The 16,793-nt window shown below is 36.2% G+C and overlaps 2 protein-coding genes and 1 long non-coding RNA gene across 4 annotated transcripts; 2 read left to right on the top strand and 1 right to left on the bottom strand.

Moving 5' to 3' along the window:
* Positions 1 to 2,365: 2,365 nt before the first annotated feature.
* Positions 2,366 to 16,316, bottom strand: LOC130733567 (uncharacterized). 2 transcript variants are annotated; one of them, XR_009017493.1, is made up of 5 exons: positions 16,075 to 16,316; positions 14,070 to 14,163; positions 13,848 to 13,960; positions 12,798 to 12,841; positions 2,366 to 2,539 (listed from the first exon to the last, which is right to left on the bottom strand). It is a non-coding gene; the product is annotated as an uncharacterized LOC130733567 (long non-coding RNA). The 2 variants fall into 2 exon arrangements; XR_009017492.1 differs by lacking the exon at positions 2,366 to 2,539 and having other exon boundaries at positions 12,649 to 12,841; positions 16,075 to 16,307.
* On the top strand, positions 3,330 to 5,798 carry LOC130733565 (U-box domain-containing protein 1-like). Its single transcript, XM_057585790.1, has one exon. It carries the CDS (start codon positions 3,418 to 3,420, stop codon positions 5,479 to 5,481), a length of 2,064 nt encoding a protein of 687 aa, XP_057441773.1. The 5' UTR covers positions 3,330 to 3,417; the 3' UTR covers positions 5,482 to 5,798.
* Positions 8,504 to 12,498, top strand: LOC130733566 (GDSL esterase/lipase At2g40250). The gene is made up of 3 exons (XM_057585791.1): positions 8,504 to 9,126; positions 11,632 to 11,905; positions 12,276 to 12,498. The coding sequence occupies exons 1-3, from the start codon at positions 8,515 to 8,517 to the stop codon at positions 12,467 to 12,469; spliced, it is 1,080 nt and encodes a 359-aa protein (XP_057441774.1). The 5' UTR covers positions 8,504 to 8,514; the 3' UTR covers positions 12,470 to 12,498.
* Positions 16,317 to 16,793: the final 477 nt, after the last annotated feature.

Genomic DNA, 16,793 nt, shown 5'->3' with positions numbered 1-16,793 from the left:
ACTTGCACACGAGTGGATCGCGGAACTATGCATGATAGTTTCCGTAAAATGGGCCGGCCCAAGAATGATTGAAGATGATGCAGAGTGTACCTGAGTCCCACTTTGACCAAAAATAAAAAAAGTTGAGCCCCACTTTCTCTTTCACTCTCTTTATTTTCTTCTTTTATTTTTCTTGTGTTTTTATTGCTAATTAGGACACATAACAAATAAAGTGATGAGCTCAGAACGCTGATTCACTGTGAAATGCTGGACCTAGCTTGACTTGACTTGGTCATAACCTTGTGAGTTGTAAAAGGTACCCGACTCCTCAACATTGGTGTAAGTGTAACTCAATAAAATTAGAAACATTGAAAAGATAGAAATAGGTGAGAGATAATTAATAGATTGATATATAATGTGAACGGAAGATGAAGATAGAGAAAAAAAATCTCAAAATTTATGCATTATTTTGTGGTACCACGTATCATTGCTATATTATTATTTTGTTTTCTCTGAATCAAACTTTCTTTGTGCTTTATTTGGGTTAGGAGATAAGAGCAAAGAGGGAAATGAGTAGAGAAAAATATTTAAGAAATATTTGATACGATAAAAAAGAAGAGAAAAATGATGTGAAATCTTTCTCAAAATACTTACTATATTATTATAGTGCTCCCATCACAATGCTAACCCGGATCTTGGTGTTGAACTTCATCATAGGTTCTTTTGGATGAGTCAATCCCTCATATGTGTCCAACTTCATGGTTTTGAAATCCCAAGGGATTTCAGAAATCTTGACCAAAAGGGCTAAAGGCTTCCACTATTTTGCGTAGGTTGGAGCGCCTCTTTCCTAATCTCATAGTCAATGATGAGATCTCTTATTTGATCTTGTAGCAGAAAGCCTTGACAACTTATCTCAGTCATACCAACTTCCAAGACTTGCAATGCCTACTGTATGATTGTCTTTTCTCCTTTGAAGACAATCTCGCCAACCTTTTGTCCACATCCCTCCTCCTTTCCCATCCTCGTCGCTTCACAATCACCTCTAAATATCCTTCTGCTTGAGGACCCTAGAAACACTTTACCAGGGTCCCACAGTGGGAGCGAATGTTCACATCGTGAACCCTAGGTGGCGAGATAAAATCAATATGAGTCACATTCAACCTCTTGAATACAAGTAAGCATATCTTACTTAGTTGTCCTATCTCTTGCTTATATTACTCGTTATTTATTACATCAATAAAGGAGGGTTCAAACATTGCCCTTTTGTTATTCTTGTTATGACCTTTGTTTCGCTCTTCCTCATAGCGATGCGATCGACATTTATAAGTGTCAACACGATTCCTATAATCTCTTTGTTTTGGTCGAAAGATACCTATAATCTCAAGCAAGCGTGCATTGCAAGGTCTCGATTGGGCCTTTCCTTTTAAAGGGGAAAATAATGACCATTTGACCTGACTTACATATGGCCCAATCAAGCGGTTGAGTCGGGCAAGTCCAATAATTGATTAAAGAAATGGAGTTGGCCCTCACTTTGTAATACACAATAAAAATAAATCTGAAAAACCGTCCAAATTCATTAATTTAAAATATAACTATTTTTAAATTTTAATATATTGAATATTTATATTTTCATTTAATAATTTCTAATATAAATTTGATAACATGTGTGGTTATAGTGGCTTAACAAAACCCCTTTTAAAAATTTGCTATGTCCCCATATTCGGATCTTATGCATGTCCAATTATGGCTTTCCTTCCTAGCTATCTTGTCTCATTGACAGAATAGCAATTCAGATAATTTAGCCAGAAACCTCAAAAACTTAGGTGAAGTTATATAAAGGATGTTCTATTAGTTTTCTAATCTTTAGCGTTGGAATTGTTCTCCCTGGTCATGGAGACAATTATACTCTAAAATATTACGAGGTGAAGTGGTCTTTGTTGCCTAAAATAATGTTTACCTATACCTATATCATACGCAGAGACATATTTTTAGAGGCATGGACATTGGCTATACTTGTTGTGACAGCCAGAAACATCCAAATTCTGATAGAAATAGTTATAATGCTTAGGGGAGCAACTTTATGCTGATCTGACCATAGATTGATAGAATGAGTCTTCTGTGTTTGTTACTAGCTTTACAATGAATTTTACTGATAACAGTGTTAGCACTAAAAGTTAAGTAATTGGGAAAGATGACTCCTGATTTGTTATGTAATGTCCAAAGTCTAAACCCAATATTATTAATTGCAATTTTGTGGCACTTGGCATCTAATGTGATGGAAAAATGGGGAACATAGGGTTAGAAATCTAATAAAATTACATTAATGCATCTTAGTTCATGAATGATATCAGAGCTTATATAACTAAATAGTACAAAGTTCGATCATTGTTGTTCTCACTTTTCTAATAAGAAGTTGAATTTCAGCATAAGTGGAAGAATATATTAGAAGTATAATATAAAATCATTCATGTGCCTTCACCTGACAATTTAACTTTTAGGATAGTTGGTTCTTGATATATAATGTGCTAGTTGAAACATTCTATAGAGGCTGCAAGGGATCCTATACAAACGACAAATTAGATATCAGAAGTGGTAGCAGAAACTGGGAAGGCATGATGATATAGAATAAGCCGTTAAGGATTCTAGGAGCCATAATCTACAAATAATGCTCAATTTTCCCTGAAAAGACAAATCAATAAAATGAAATTTTATGCATCTGGTTAAGGGTGCTGTTGGAGTTGGAGTTGGACTTGAACATATATCAAAACATCAAGTTGCATTGAAAAATAAAATATTCCTTTGAAGATCTCATCAACTAGTCCGTCAAGATGTCCAAATGAGGACATAACTATCAGCAAGTATAGCAGCAGTTGAAAATTATGTTTGACAAGGCCCAATATCAACATATTGTCATGTTTGAATAAAAAAATATTGGCAGAAGAGTATAAATAATGTTGGAAGCCAGGAAAATCCTCCAAATGGCAGCACATCATAAATTCTCGACTCTCCTTCAATTCTTTTCTTTTTGTCTTTAGCACTAACTACACAAACAGAAAGGGTCAAAGTATCATTCAATTAATTAAACAGCTTGCCTTTAATTTTTATTTTCGTAATACAGGTATCTTGCACATGAGCAGTGTGCGCTCGAGCCAGGAATTTCCACATTATGATGGGACTTGCCTTTCCCTAGGATTTTTTTTTTCCATTCACAATACTCGAACTGAGACCTTGCTTAAGGAAAATCAGACATATACCACCTGAACCAACCACTGTTGGTACAACTTGCCATTTCGACAAATAGTTTATGTTCTTTTAATTAAAAAAATCAAAATGTGTTACAGAAGATCTAAGAATAGTCCAATTCCTAGCATAGAGCTAATTTTGTCAACCATAAGAATGAACAGAAACATCCTCATAAGGTAAGAACAAACAACCACAATGAATGATGCTGTATCCGCAATGATGATTTCCTCAGGCTTGTTACCAACTGGGACTTTGCTAGATTCATTGATTCACATCTCTAATGAAGTTGGTTCAATGGAGAAGCTTCCCTTGGTCCACACAAGGAATGTCTCATCTATGATAAGGAGGATCAAGCTTCTTTCTTCTTTGTTTGAAGAGATTCAAGAAACAGATTCCCCACTTCCTCCTTCTTCAATCCTGTGCTTCACAGAGCTCTACTCAGTGATTACAAGAGTGAAAGATTTGATCCAAGAGTGCAAGGATGGAAGCACTCTCTGGGGTCTCATACAGTTAGAGCTCATTTCTAACCAATTTTATGTGCTTGCAAAGGAGCTAGGAAGGGCCTTAGATATCCTACCTCTGAAATTGCTCAATATAACAGCAGATACAAAGGAGCAAGTGCAGCTTCTCCAAAAACAAGCAAAGAGGGTTGAGTTACTCATTGATCCAAGAGAGCTTCAAAGAAGAGAACAGCTTCTACAAGTAATGGCAAACAACAGTTTGCGGAACAAGAAGAACAAAGGGTTCATTGATTTTGGGAAAGTGGAAGATATATTAAGCAGCATTGGTTTGAGAACTCCATCAGATTATGATGGAGAAATATCCAATTTGGAGGTTGAAGCTCAGAATCAGGCCGGCACAGGAGGACTAATTGTTGTCTCCAATATAAACAATCTCATATCTCTAGTTTCTTATTCCAAATCCATGATATTCAGAAACGGCGAAAATGATAGAGATGAAGAAGAGTGTAAGCCACTGTCTTTGATTTTATACAACAAAAACCATGATAGTTCTTCATCTTCTATGTCCATTTCAGTGATACCAAACATTCCTGATGAATTCCGTTGCCCGATTTCACTTGATTTAATGAGGGACCCTGTGATTGTGTCATCCGGGCACACTTATGATCGAAATTCGATTGCACAATGGATAAACACAGGGCATCACACTTGCCCCAAGAGTGGTCAAAGGCTAATTCACACTGCTCTAATTCCAAACTATGCTTTAAAGAGCCTTGTTCAGCAATGGTGTTATGAGAACAATGTCCCGGTGAATGAGCCTATGAATTCTCTCTTAAACAACAGCAGAAGCAAGAAGAACTTGAAAGAGGAAGCTATTGATCATATTTCAGCAAACAAAGCAGCTTCAGATGCTGTTAAAATGACAGCAGAGTTTCTAGTTGGAAAATTGGCAACCGGCTCAGTTGATATCCAAAGACAAGCCGCGTATGAGCTTCGGTTACTCGCGAAATCCGGCACGAACAACCGAAGCATCATACCTGAGGCAGGTGCAATTCCCTTTCTTGTGACACTTCTAGCATCTCAAGACTCTAGAACTCAGGAGCATGCAGTCACAGCCTTGTTCAACCTGTCCATCTTAGACAACAACAAGATTTTGATCATGGTAGCAGGAGCAGTTGACAACATAGTAGAAGTGCTAGAATCAGGAAAAACCATGGAGGCAAGAGAAAATGCTGCAGCAGCAATATACAGCTTGTCTATGGTTGATGATTGCAAAGTGCAAATTGGGGCATGTACAAGGGCAATACCTGCATTAGTTGCACTTTTGAAAGAAGGTACACCAATTGGGAAAAGAGATGCTGCTTCTGCAATTTTCAATCTTGCAGTTTACAATCCTAACAAATCAAGCATTGTTAAAGCTGGGGCAGTTCCTTTGTTAGTTGAGTTGTTGATGGATGATAAGGCTGGGATAACAGATGATGTGTTGGCTGTGCTTGCTGTGCTTCAAGGTTGCTCTGAAGGGCTTGAAGAGATAAGGGATAATAGAGCTTTGGTGCCACTTCTTATTGATCTTTTGAGATTTGGGTCAGTGAAAGGGAAGGAGAACTCAATAACTCTTCTGCTTGGGTTGTGCAAGGAAGAAGGGGAGCTAGTGGCGAGGCGTCTGTTGGCGAATCCAAGGAGTGTTCCTTCTCTTCAGAGCTTGGCTGCTGATGGTTCTTTGAGAGCTAGGAGAAAAGCAGATGCCCTGCTTCGGTTGCTCAATAGGTGCTGCTCTCAACCTCATCATTCTGTGTGAGAGCACTTTTAAATTGCTGTCTGCAACCTTAGTTGCGACCGCAACTTCAAGGGTTCTAGAGTCCTCGCAACGACACTAAGACTGCAATTGCAGCTGCATCAACCAACATTTGTCTGCAACTGCAGTTTAAAACCCTGCACTAGCACTCTAGCAGGGTGTGTAATGACAAGGCACTGAAAAATGCAGAGCTAGATGTATATTTTGTGAATTCCTATACATGAAAGTTTGTGTTTCATTTGAAGTTGCAATTTCTTATGTCATAAGCTTGGTGCTTAGTTCAATTATTGTTGAATAGGAAATAATCCTTGGTTAAGTTAGAGTCTGTTTGATTTTTATGTTTCATAGGAAACAATCACTTGAGCCTATGCTTATTGTTGGTGATTTTAGAATCATCAATGTATTTTAGTAGTAATGTGATCTACTATAGGCCGATGCAATTACGCGTTAGGCTCGGAATAGAGTCAGGTTAGTGCGGAGTGCACGCTCGGTGAGCCAACGCATAATTGACCGCGAATACGAACCGGGGTCCAAGGGGCGGAGCCCCTTGGCGGTGATCATTCGTGCAGACACAACCTTCTATATAAGGTTGCTTGCAGCCTAAGGAAAAAGGACAGAAAACCAGAAACAGTATTCTGAAACAAAAATTCGAACAACACAACATCTCTCTACTTTCTTTATCTGTTCTCTTGTGCCAAGAAACAGATTGATTGTCAAGCATTATCCCAACAAAGATTTCGTGAACCCAGGCAATTACAGGGTCGAAATAATTTGTTCGGAAAGTGGATGCTCACGATTCTTGACTTTATCCAGGATTATCACACCCAGTTTCTAACACTTATTAGGTTTATTTATTTTTTGTGAACAAAAGCATTTAAGAAAGTAGATCAATCAGCACTTATGCCTAAGCTTCAAACTCCATTTACTTGTCTATATCTCTTTGTTGCTCCCAAAATGCTTCTCCAAGTATAACTAAATTGATAGCCAAGATTGGATTCAAGAAAAGAACTTCCTAACAACTTGAATATTAAAGAGTACTCTTTTTGGCTGGACATAGCTACGCAAGGTTTTGGATTTTTGCATAGTTATGCTGATATATGCTCCTTAGAACTTTGAACTTTAAGTTTCCCTCCATGTATAATTATGCAAACTTCTTACATAGTTTTGCTCCAAGTCTTTCAAAACACTTCATAATCAATCAGTTCGAAATAAGGTTTTCTTAGTATGGTAAGTAGGAGGGACACAGCCCAAGATTGCTCCTGACTCAACAACCTACGACCTTCCATATTTGGATGGTTCAAAACATGAACCCCAAAAGTGAAATCCTGAGAAACTTAGCCAAACAATCCGCCACCCTATTAGAGTCCCTAGTCACAAATCTGAGAGATATCCCACCATGGATGGACTTGATCATATTAGTATAAGGGTGGTTAAAAGGACAAGAAGTAGACAACAGCTGAATGATGGAGAGGAATCACTCTCTATAATGGCCTTGGGATATACCGTCTTCTCAATCAACTCCAAAGTTATTCTAATACCCCATAATTCAACCATCAAGATTTTTGAACTTTGATGCGTCTAACTTCTGACTCGAGTTAGTATGTTGATGTTCTGCATTGCAACCTTTTGAATTTTAATTTAGCTTCCAAATAGCTTCTGGTAGGGATGGAGTAACTATGTTATTGAATTAGAGAAAATAAAGAAAATTTTAGTTATAATGTTTTTTATTAAGTGAGGTTGTCTGAATGACCCTAGATAAAGTTTGGTTAAACAACTCTGATTTTAAGTAGACCAATAATATTTAAGATAAACGATAAAATATAAAAAAATTATCTCACTTATTTTAAATATCATTGGTTAAGCTAGAACATATGTAATTTAACCTAAATTTTATCGTCATTTAGATAACTCTTTAATAAGTTTTTAATTATTTTAAAACGTTATTTCAATAACTAAGTTAAATTTACATATATCTATGTAATATTATTTTCTACGCAAGGGAAAGCATATATATATTTTTTGATAGAGGGAAAACACACACATATATATATAGATATTGTTGACAAAATATTAAAAGTAAAATAAATAAATATATTAAATGAGATATATTTTTTCTAAAAAATAATTATTAATATTAAAAATATGCAGTTAATAATATTAAATATTTTCCAAAATTATAACATGATAAAAAGTTATGTCAAATAAGATACATTTTTTCAAAAATAAAAGGTTTAATTATTAATATTGAAATACAGTAAGCCAGTAAATATTACAAATTTTAAATATTAAATATTCAAAATCCTCATTTTTTTTTTCTTATCACTTTCCCATTCCTATTATCCCAATTTAAACAACTTAAAAATCACATCACTTTCTACTTCCATTCTTTTTGCTCATATTTCTTCCACTCACTCGAATAGAGCAACAAAGGTAGCTTGAAAGTTGGGTGGGGCAGATTGACTCATTTTACCTTAGCCTCCCTAGTCTGATAGTCTCTAGCTTCAGCCTTAAACTAAATTATGCGATATTTTCCTAAAACGTATATGAAAATAAACCCATATACCAAATATCTTTATGTTAGTTAAACAAACTTATAAATTAATCAAATAAGCTATAGATAAACTAGAGCTTAAATGACATGTAAAACATGCTCATCAATTAACTATATGATAACACTTTAGATAGCAATGTATTAAAATACTGCAACAGATTTAAGCCGGAAACCTGTTTCTATCTTGCTATATCTTTTTCTTTAAGTATCTTGCTATATCAATCTAAAGTCTAAACTTAAAACCTTGAAGTGGATAATTTGCTCATGGAAATTCAAAATCAAAATCCATAACAAACCCAATCACCCAAAAGATAATAAGCTTATCAACAAAAAAAATCCCAAAAGATAATAAAGCTTTGAATTTATCTCAGAATCTTTAATATTTTCTATGGTACCCCCCATACTATTCAAACTATATATATCCTCAACCCATAACAACATCACAAAATTTTCAAGCGGAAAATCAATCACCAACGTCATAAGCCATGGATTCCATAACCATGACAATCCCCTCCTTCCTCATCTCCTCTCTTTTCTTCTTCCTCCTCTCCACGCCAAACTCAGCCACTGCCTCCGACAGTGTCCCCGCTGTCTTTGCCTTCGGCGACTCCACCATTGACCCCGGCAACAACAACCACATTAACACTCTCTTTCGCGGTTACCACTCCCACTACAGCCGTGTCGCAACAGGGAGATTCTCAAACGGGAAGATAGCCACCGATTACCTCACCAACATTCTAGGCATCAAGGACGTTTTGCCCGCTTACCTTGACCCGCGCTTGACCGACTGTGATTTGCTCACTGGGGTTAGTTTTGGCTCTGGGGGTTCTGGGTTGGATAACAGAACTTTGGCATTGACAAGGGCTATGGGTTTGGAAACACAGTTTGAGTTGTTTGAGGAGGCTTTGAGGAGGATAAGGAAAATTGTTGGAGATGAAAAGACTAATGATATCGTCCAGAATGCCTTGTTTGTGATCAGTACCGGGACTAATGATATGTTGTACAATGCATATTTGATACCTATCAGGTTCATTGGTTATGGTTCTGTCTCAGCTTACCAAGATTTTCTGCTCCAAAATCTTCAGGCTTTCATTCAGGTTTGCATTTTATTTTACAATTATGAAGTAGTATTTATCTGTGAACTACTAGTCTACTACTACACATACTAGAATAGTGCATAGATTAATTTCAAATTTTATGATTTCTATTGCTAATTTTCTATTTCTAATTAGTGGTGTCACACAATATAATGGAGTTTATATTATCTTCTTTACAAAAGTGAGTACAACAAAACATGCTATTACTAATTTAGGATCATGGCTGTAATTATTTTAATGACAAACTTATTGCAGTAGAACTTATTATTTGAAAGGATAAAATACAGATTCATCAACTAACATATCTTATTTGGTTATACCTTAATATCTAAAAGCCATTTTCCTATTACTTATGAAAACGTTCCACTAAAAAAAAAACTTGTAAAAACGTTGACCAACAATCATTTTAATATCATTATCTCGTGGCACTGACTTTTGTATTAAAAATGCACAAGACAAGTCAAATTTAATTGGAAAATGTGACTTTCACACTCCAATTTTACCCCATATCATAGAAGTGGGTGAAGTAAAATATCTAGGTCTGCCACTAACTGTTCCTCTATTTTGTAAAATGCATTAGCCTCTCATACTTCATACTTCTAAATCATTTAGAATAACAAAGTGGTGTTGTTGAGTGCGATAATGAATGATAAATCTTAGGCGAGATTGGAGCAATAATGATAAACCTTAAAGAAGCTTAGTGCAATGTTCCCAATAAATTACAAGTGTTCATTATCTTGTTAAATAATATAGGAGAGGTCAATGCAATAAGGCTTCAATAAGTTTTTGGTCCCTAACCTTTACCAAATGCTTGGTTTTCGTCCCTCGCCGGAGCAAAGGTAGGTTTTAGTCCCTAACATTTACCACAAAATTTAGTTTTCATCCCTCCGGAGCTCCAGTGGTCCATGTGGCATTGCCACATGGGATTAATAAGGCCAGGTGTTATTTTTTTTAAAAAAAAAAAGAAATTAACTCATTAATTAAAAACCCCGATTAACCTAAATTAATCTCTCACCTTAATTTCCTAAATAATCCAGAAAATGTTCAAGCAGAAAAACCATTGAAAACAGTTACCCAGAAACAATTGATAACAATTACCCAGAAAACAAAAACCCAGAAAATGTTCAAGAGGAACAGTCCACGAAGAAGATCTGTTCTTGACACCCACCAAAAATAGAAAAAAAAAACCCAGAAACAGATTGAGAACAACAGTGATTGCTAATAATTGGTCTTGGTAAGCAACAATTATATAATCCAAATAATGAAAGAAACAATAAAAAAAAATCCCATATGACAAATACAATTTGAAATCAACATAATTTCTTCAGATATGCACAAATCGACGAACAAAAATTGGAAACCCAAAAGCCATTAAAGGGAACCAATCATCGATCAAATACTCTATGAAAATCAGTCACTAAGAGTATGAATTGCTGAGTACATAAGCCAGATATCGTCCCTGTACCGCAAACCAGATCTGTGCTATCTCAGATCAAGATAAAGATGGGAGTTTTCAAATGAAGAAACTCATGAAAACTCAGATCTAAACCAAAAACCCAGAAAACCCCCATTCTCACTCTTTCCCCAGAAACCCAAACCTAGCTTTCCCTCTCTTGGATCTGAGTCGCTGAAGAACCACCACCATCATCGAGTCGTCTCTGCGCCGCGTCGTCTTCTCCATCTCTGCCGCTACCTCCCGCGAGTTCCACCATTGAGCAAAGATCTGGGTTCGAAAAGGATAACCCATGAAAACCCAGATCGAAGGAGATATAGAGGTGGATACAAGTGGAATTCGAGAACCAGAGGGAGAAGAGCGCGATGAGTTGTATAGGAGGAGGAAGAGGAGAAAGTCAGGGCCGGATGTTTTGGAAATAGATTTCTAGTGAAAATGGTGGCTTGATGTTTTAATTTAGGGATTTTTAATTTGGGGAGTAGGGTTTTTAATTTGGGGATTTTATGAATAGTGGTGTTGATGTTTTATTTTCTGGATTTTAAGATGAGGATTATGAAGAAGATAATTGAAGAAGATGAAGATTCATGGTTTTCTGGGTTTCTATTTTTTTTTTAACAAAATGGACAAAAAAAAGCCACATGGGTCACCGGAGCTCCGGCGTTGACCCGGAGCTCCGGAGGGATGAAAACCAAATCTTGTGGCAAAGGTTAGGGACTAAAACTCACCTTTGCTCCGGCGAGGGACGAAAATCAAGCATTGGGTAAAGGTTAGGGACCAAAAACTTATTTAAGCCATGCAACAATGATAAATCATGGGATGTCAGTGTAATTTTTCCTTAAAAAATAGAAATAGAAATCAGATGAAAAAGTTGGTGAAAATATGATAGAATGTTTATGTAAAATTCAATACTCTTGCAAACAAGACCATGCAATTGATTCTTGGGTCTTAAGATGCATTTTTGGTAATTAATCTACATTTGAGTATAGCTTATTAAGTCTAAGAATTAACTTTTTAGTAAATAGAAACTGATCCAAACATGATGTGTATCACAGAGACTTTATGGAGCTGGAGCTCGTCGAATTATGGTGTCAGGTCTTCCCCCTATTGGTTGTCTGCCACAACAAGTGACACTTACCAGCATCTTCACCAGCCGGAACTGGCCCCTGCGTGTGTGCAACTACCAACAGAACAAGGATTCTGAATACTACAACCTCAAGCTTCAATCACAACTTCATTTTTTGCGAACCACACTCACTGGTGCTAAGGTTGCATACTTCGATATCTATACCCCCATTCTAGATATGGTCCAATTCCCACACAAGTATGGTGAGTTATTTCTATGACTTTGGAATTTTATTTTAACTTTAAGACGTCAAAATGAATGTTCAATATTATGTTTATGGAAAAATCATAAACAGTACTATAGTAGCACACTATTCTGGATATGGTCCAAAACTCACCCCAATATAGTGAGTTCATAAATCACTCCATTTTCTTCCTTTTTTTAATGGGATTTGAGTCCTCTAAAGTAAATCTATCACTTTATAAGGGCTAGAACTATGATCATATCATTGCACATGTATTAGAAATTGTTCTTTAAATCTTAACCATTGTGACTAATTAATGACTTTACTACCCTTTAAGCTGATTTTGTGCATACCATGTGTCTTAATGATTTGTTCATGAATTTGTGAAGGCTTTGTACAATCACGTCTAGGATGCTGTGGGACAGGGCTAATGGAGATGGGTCCTGTGTGCAATGCACTTGAGCTAACTTGCCCTGATCCATCAAAGTATCTCTTCTGGGATGCTGTGCACCTCACACAAGCAGGATACAAGGTTCTTGCAGAGACAGGTCGCCAGAGTGTGCTTCCATACCTTACTAGTTAGGCTAGGCTAGGCCATCATGAATTTATGATCTTAGATTTTATACATGCAGTTTTTTTTCCTAAGGTCAGTTAGCAAAGAATATTATTTCCAGCAGATAATGGATCTGCTTATTCATGTAGCATAATTATATCACTTTTAAAAGTAGCCAGCAACACACTCTGCACTATTCCACACATTTTTCTCGGGACACATTTTAGGAAATGTATTGACTTTTCATAATAAAGATCAGTCATAGAAAATGTGTTGAAGAGTTGGTACTCTTCATAAATCAAATAATTTAATTTTACAAGTTATTGATTGAGTAACATTTGAGTAGAATTGTGCTTACCTTTGAATTTCAAATAGCTTTCAATTCTGATGCCTCTGGTTTCACTGAAAAATGTATGACGATCCAAATGAACGTTCATTGTCTTCATGAAAAAATCATAAGCAGTAAGCACACTATTCTGAATATATGAAACAAATCAATCACAATCTCTGGACGTTTTGATGCTATAAGGACACCCAAATGCCTATACTCTTTTCTTTTCTAATAATCATTTTGGACAGTGCAGAGATTAAAATTACCACTTGAAAAGTTTAAAATTACAACTTCCGTGAAAATAAAAATTACAAGACACTTCTATTTTTAACTCACATTACATGAAATGAAACCAGCTTAGTGATAATGACACTGTAGGCCCTAATTTGGGTTTATTTTCTGATAATAAAGAGCATAATTTTCTAAATGGTCTTTAAATTTCTAATCATAAGTGAAATAAAGAGAATAATTAGCTATTAGTGAAGGATTGAGAGAATATTGAATATAAGCTATGTTTGAATATCCATTCGCATCGGTATAAATGGACATTAGCACACATTTTAAAACACAAAGTGAGCAGAAGTCTTTCTGAATTGCGATGAAAATGTGTTTACTTTGCACACTGGTATCCAAACACACACTGTGGAAACAAGTACAAGAAAGTGTGGAGGAAAAAGAAAATCAACCAGTTACAATCTTTGTTGGTGGACCTGTTGATAATGTTAATCACAAGCAGCTAAGATAGATTTTTTCTGGTGCTGGAGAAGTGACAAATGCTTATATCTCTCAGCTATCAGAACTATAAAAGATTCAATTCAGTTTTGTCAGATTTGATAGACAAGAAGCTGTATTTGCAATTCAAGTTATCAATGGTGTTAAGTTAGCTAGAGCTTATCTCTATGTGAAGAAGGTAAGACTCCCAGTTAAGCCCCATAGACAAGTATTCCCTCTTAGAAACAAAGAAGTACTAGTGAAGGATACAAAGGGGATGTGAGCCATGAAGCCAAAAATGTCTGTAAAATGAAGGTATCTCAGGAAACTCCTCTTCCAAAGATGAGGAATTTCAATTTCATGTACCTGACCTAAGCTGTGAAAAAAGTGAATTCTCCAAGGCAACCTCCTCACTTTTGCTGGGCAATGAGCATGGCTGATACATTATGATTCCCACTCCAAACCGGACCCCTGTAAATCTATTCTAGTGCATCACGATTTTGCTTGGCTTTAAAATGAGAAGAAAATGAAAATATAGTAGATAGCAAAACTATGGCTTGAAGAACTACATAAAATTAAAAAGAATACCATCACAGCTGCTACGAAGGAGCTGGGAAGCTCAACCGAATCCAGTGTTCCCACGATCATAGTCATCCTTCCTTTGAACGTAGAAATAATTACCCTAAAACAAGAAGTATGTGGTGACGAAATCAGAGAAAGTTTTGATACAAAACAAGTAAAAACCATTACACAAGCAACACAATTTCTAATGTCTAAGGACTCCAAATATAACAGATAAGATTACCCCGAACTTTTGATTAGTTTCCTTTGCTTCTTAATACAATATAAAGAAATTAAAACAGAAGTTGACCTCCAGGCGGAAGAGTCTAGTACTAGTAGCCGTAGGAATAACGATTCTACATCCCACTGACATTCGGAAGGATTTTAAGAACTTGTGAGTAGAATGTTCATCCTGAGTTAGTTTAGCAGTATTAAGAAACAAAAGAGTTATTACTTAGAGGCTATAGAGCAAACATGTTTTACATAATATATGGCTATGACACTATGGCTGTGGTCCATACCTTAAAGGCTGCCCCCACCCCCAACAATTACTACAATCAAAAGCATTTTGAGCAATTCACCCAGGAAAGAAAATTATGAGCAGGCTGAGTCCTGTGACTGATTCCCTTGCCAGAATACAATGGCAAGAACACAAGAAAGGCAACCTAGTGCTTTCAAATACTAAAATTGATTGTTCATCATGTGAGAATCATCCCAAGGCAGAGTAACCAGAACCCCTCTATCTCCACAACCAACAACATAAACTATAGACTCTCCTCTAAAGTATAAGTTTCTGAAATTTTCTTCTCAGACCAAGGTTATTGGCTCCTTCCATACCAAAAAAAAAAAAGTTTTAACCCTGACTTTCTACTAATTGAGCCCATCTTCGCACCAATACAATAAAAGGATTTAATCACACATGGCGCAGAAACCGCAGCTCTGAGGATATGGTGAAAGGCCACCTAAGCGAGTGGTGGAAAGAAAAGCATATCCTTTTTTTGGCCTAATAGGTGAATTTCTCCTATCAATTTTAAATGTATATTTCAAAGATGACAGTAAACCATGTCCAAGCTGCCTCCTAATAGACCCGGATGACATTTGAGATGGATCAGTTAAGGTACGCCATCCAAGAGTGTATTCCAAGTCATGATGCTTTGTTGATATCAAGCCAAGAGACGCCCCCAGCAACTGCTCTTTGAATGAAGAAAACTCTCACCAATCTTGGGAAAGCATGGATATCCCTGCCACAATAGGAGTCAACATTCAACAATCCTTTCAGTCGAGGCCGGCCATACACCCCAAAACTCAGCTCAGTTGCTTGGTTGGCACCATAAGACAAAGAAGCATCCCATAAATCACCATAACCCAACAAGTTCTTATACTTAATAGTACCTTTAGTAGTCCAACTGTCCAAGTACTAGCCTACAAATTTATCTCATAATTTCCACAGAGAAAAGCATATTAGATTCTGTTGCTCATGCTCATACCACAGACTTAAGAGAAAGAAAAAAAACATTCTGATAAATAAATACATATACATAGTATCATTGTATCTTGTAAGAGGTGAAAATAGTTAATCTTAACCAGTGTTGTCAAATAGCAGTCATAGCGGCGCTATAGCGTACCGCTCTGAGGGCTCACCGCTATTTTCCGCTGTGAAGGCTTGAAATAGCGGATTTTGGCTTTTCGTTATTTTTCGCAATCCGCTATTAACAACATTGATGATGTTGACTAGTCAATCTTAAACATATAGGGTCAAGATTAACTCTCCTTATCTTTAATGCTTCTCAATGTATATAGGAAAATGATTTCAGTATGAATTTTTTTTGTATAATTGATTGAGGCCATAAAAGAAGAGTATGTCAGTATGTAGTTACTTCAAAAATAACTTCAACAGGTACTCCCCCACTATATATAGTTCTGCATTCCCACTTTACAATGCACACAGGAAGAACTTTACAATTCCTCACTTTGATTCAACATATTTCGCAAAAACGTAGCAATCTAAGAAGAATAGAGAATAAGAGAGTACCGAGGGTTTCATATAATTATAAACGCGATTTGCGAAGCGCCCATGAGCTCTTGAGTGTGTAAGTAAAAGCGGGTCAGCGGTGCTACAGGGATACAGTGCATGCTTGATTTGGGTTAAGTAAAGTCAACCTGAAGTTAGAATCTAGTATCAATTGACTTTAATGTTAATCGGAGAAGCAAAATTTTAACATGTGGGGACTTATGTTAAGTTAAATGGGAATCCAAACATAAAGGTACCTAGAGGGGAGGGTAAGTTGAATGCCACCCCAAACCCAATTTTTCCTTTTTGTTTCTTTCATTTATAATTGTCTTCATGTAGATTAACGGATATGGGGTTTTTTTAACTTAAGTACTCTTTCCGTTCCTAATAACTGACATTAATTCTGGCTGAATTTTGTTCCTAATTATCTGCCACTTTATAAAGTTCAAGAGAGCATTAATTATACTTTACCAATTGTACTCTTCATTTATTGTGGTAAGAAAATTGAAAAGTTAGAATTAATAAAAGAGATAAAGGGTATACTTGTGAGATAGTAATTTTAATAAAACAAGAACATTAATTGTTATTTCTTAATACTTGTGCAACAACTTTAAAGTATCAGTTATATAGGAGCGAAAGGAGTAGTTGTGAATGCAATTGCATTAAATATTTGGCAGTGAGAGTTTTATCACCTATAATGGTTATCAGAAATTATTAATGGCACGATGAAACTGCCACGA

This window comes from Lotus japonicus, chromosome 1, assembly GCF_012489685.1.
Source record: "Lotus japonicus ecotype B-129 chromosome 1, LjGifu_v1.2".
NCBI classification, from domain to species: Eukaryota; Viridiplantae; Streptophyta; class Magnoliopsida; order Fabales; family Fabaceae; genus Lotus; species Lotus japonicus.
The sequence above is the reverse complement of the archived record's forward strand: the minus strand, read 5'-3'. Positions and strand labels throughout refer to the sequence as shown.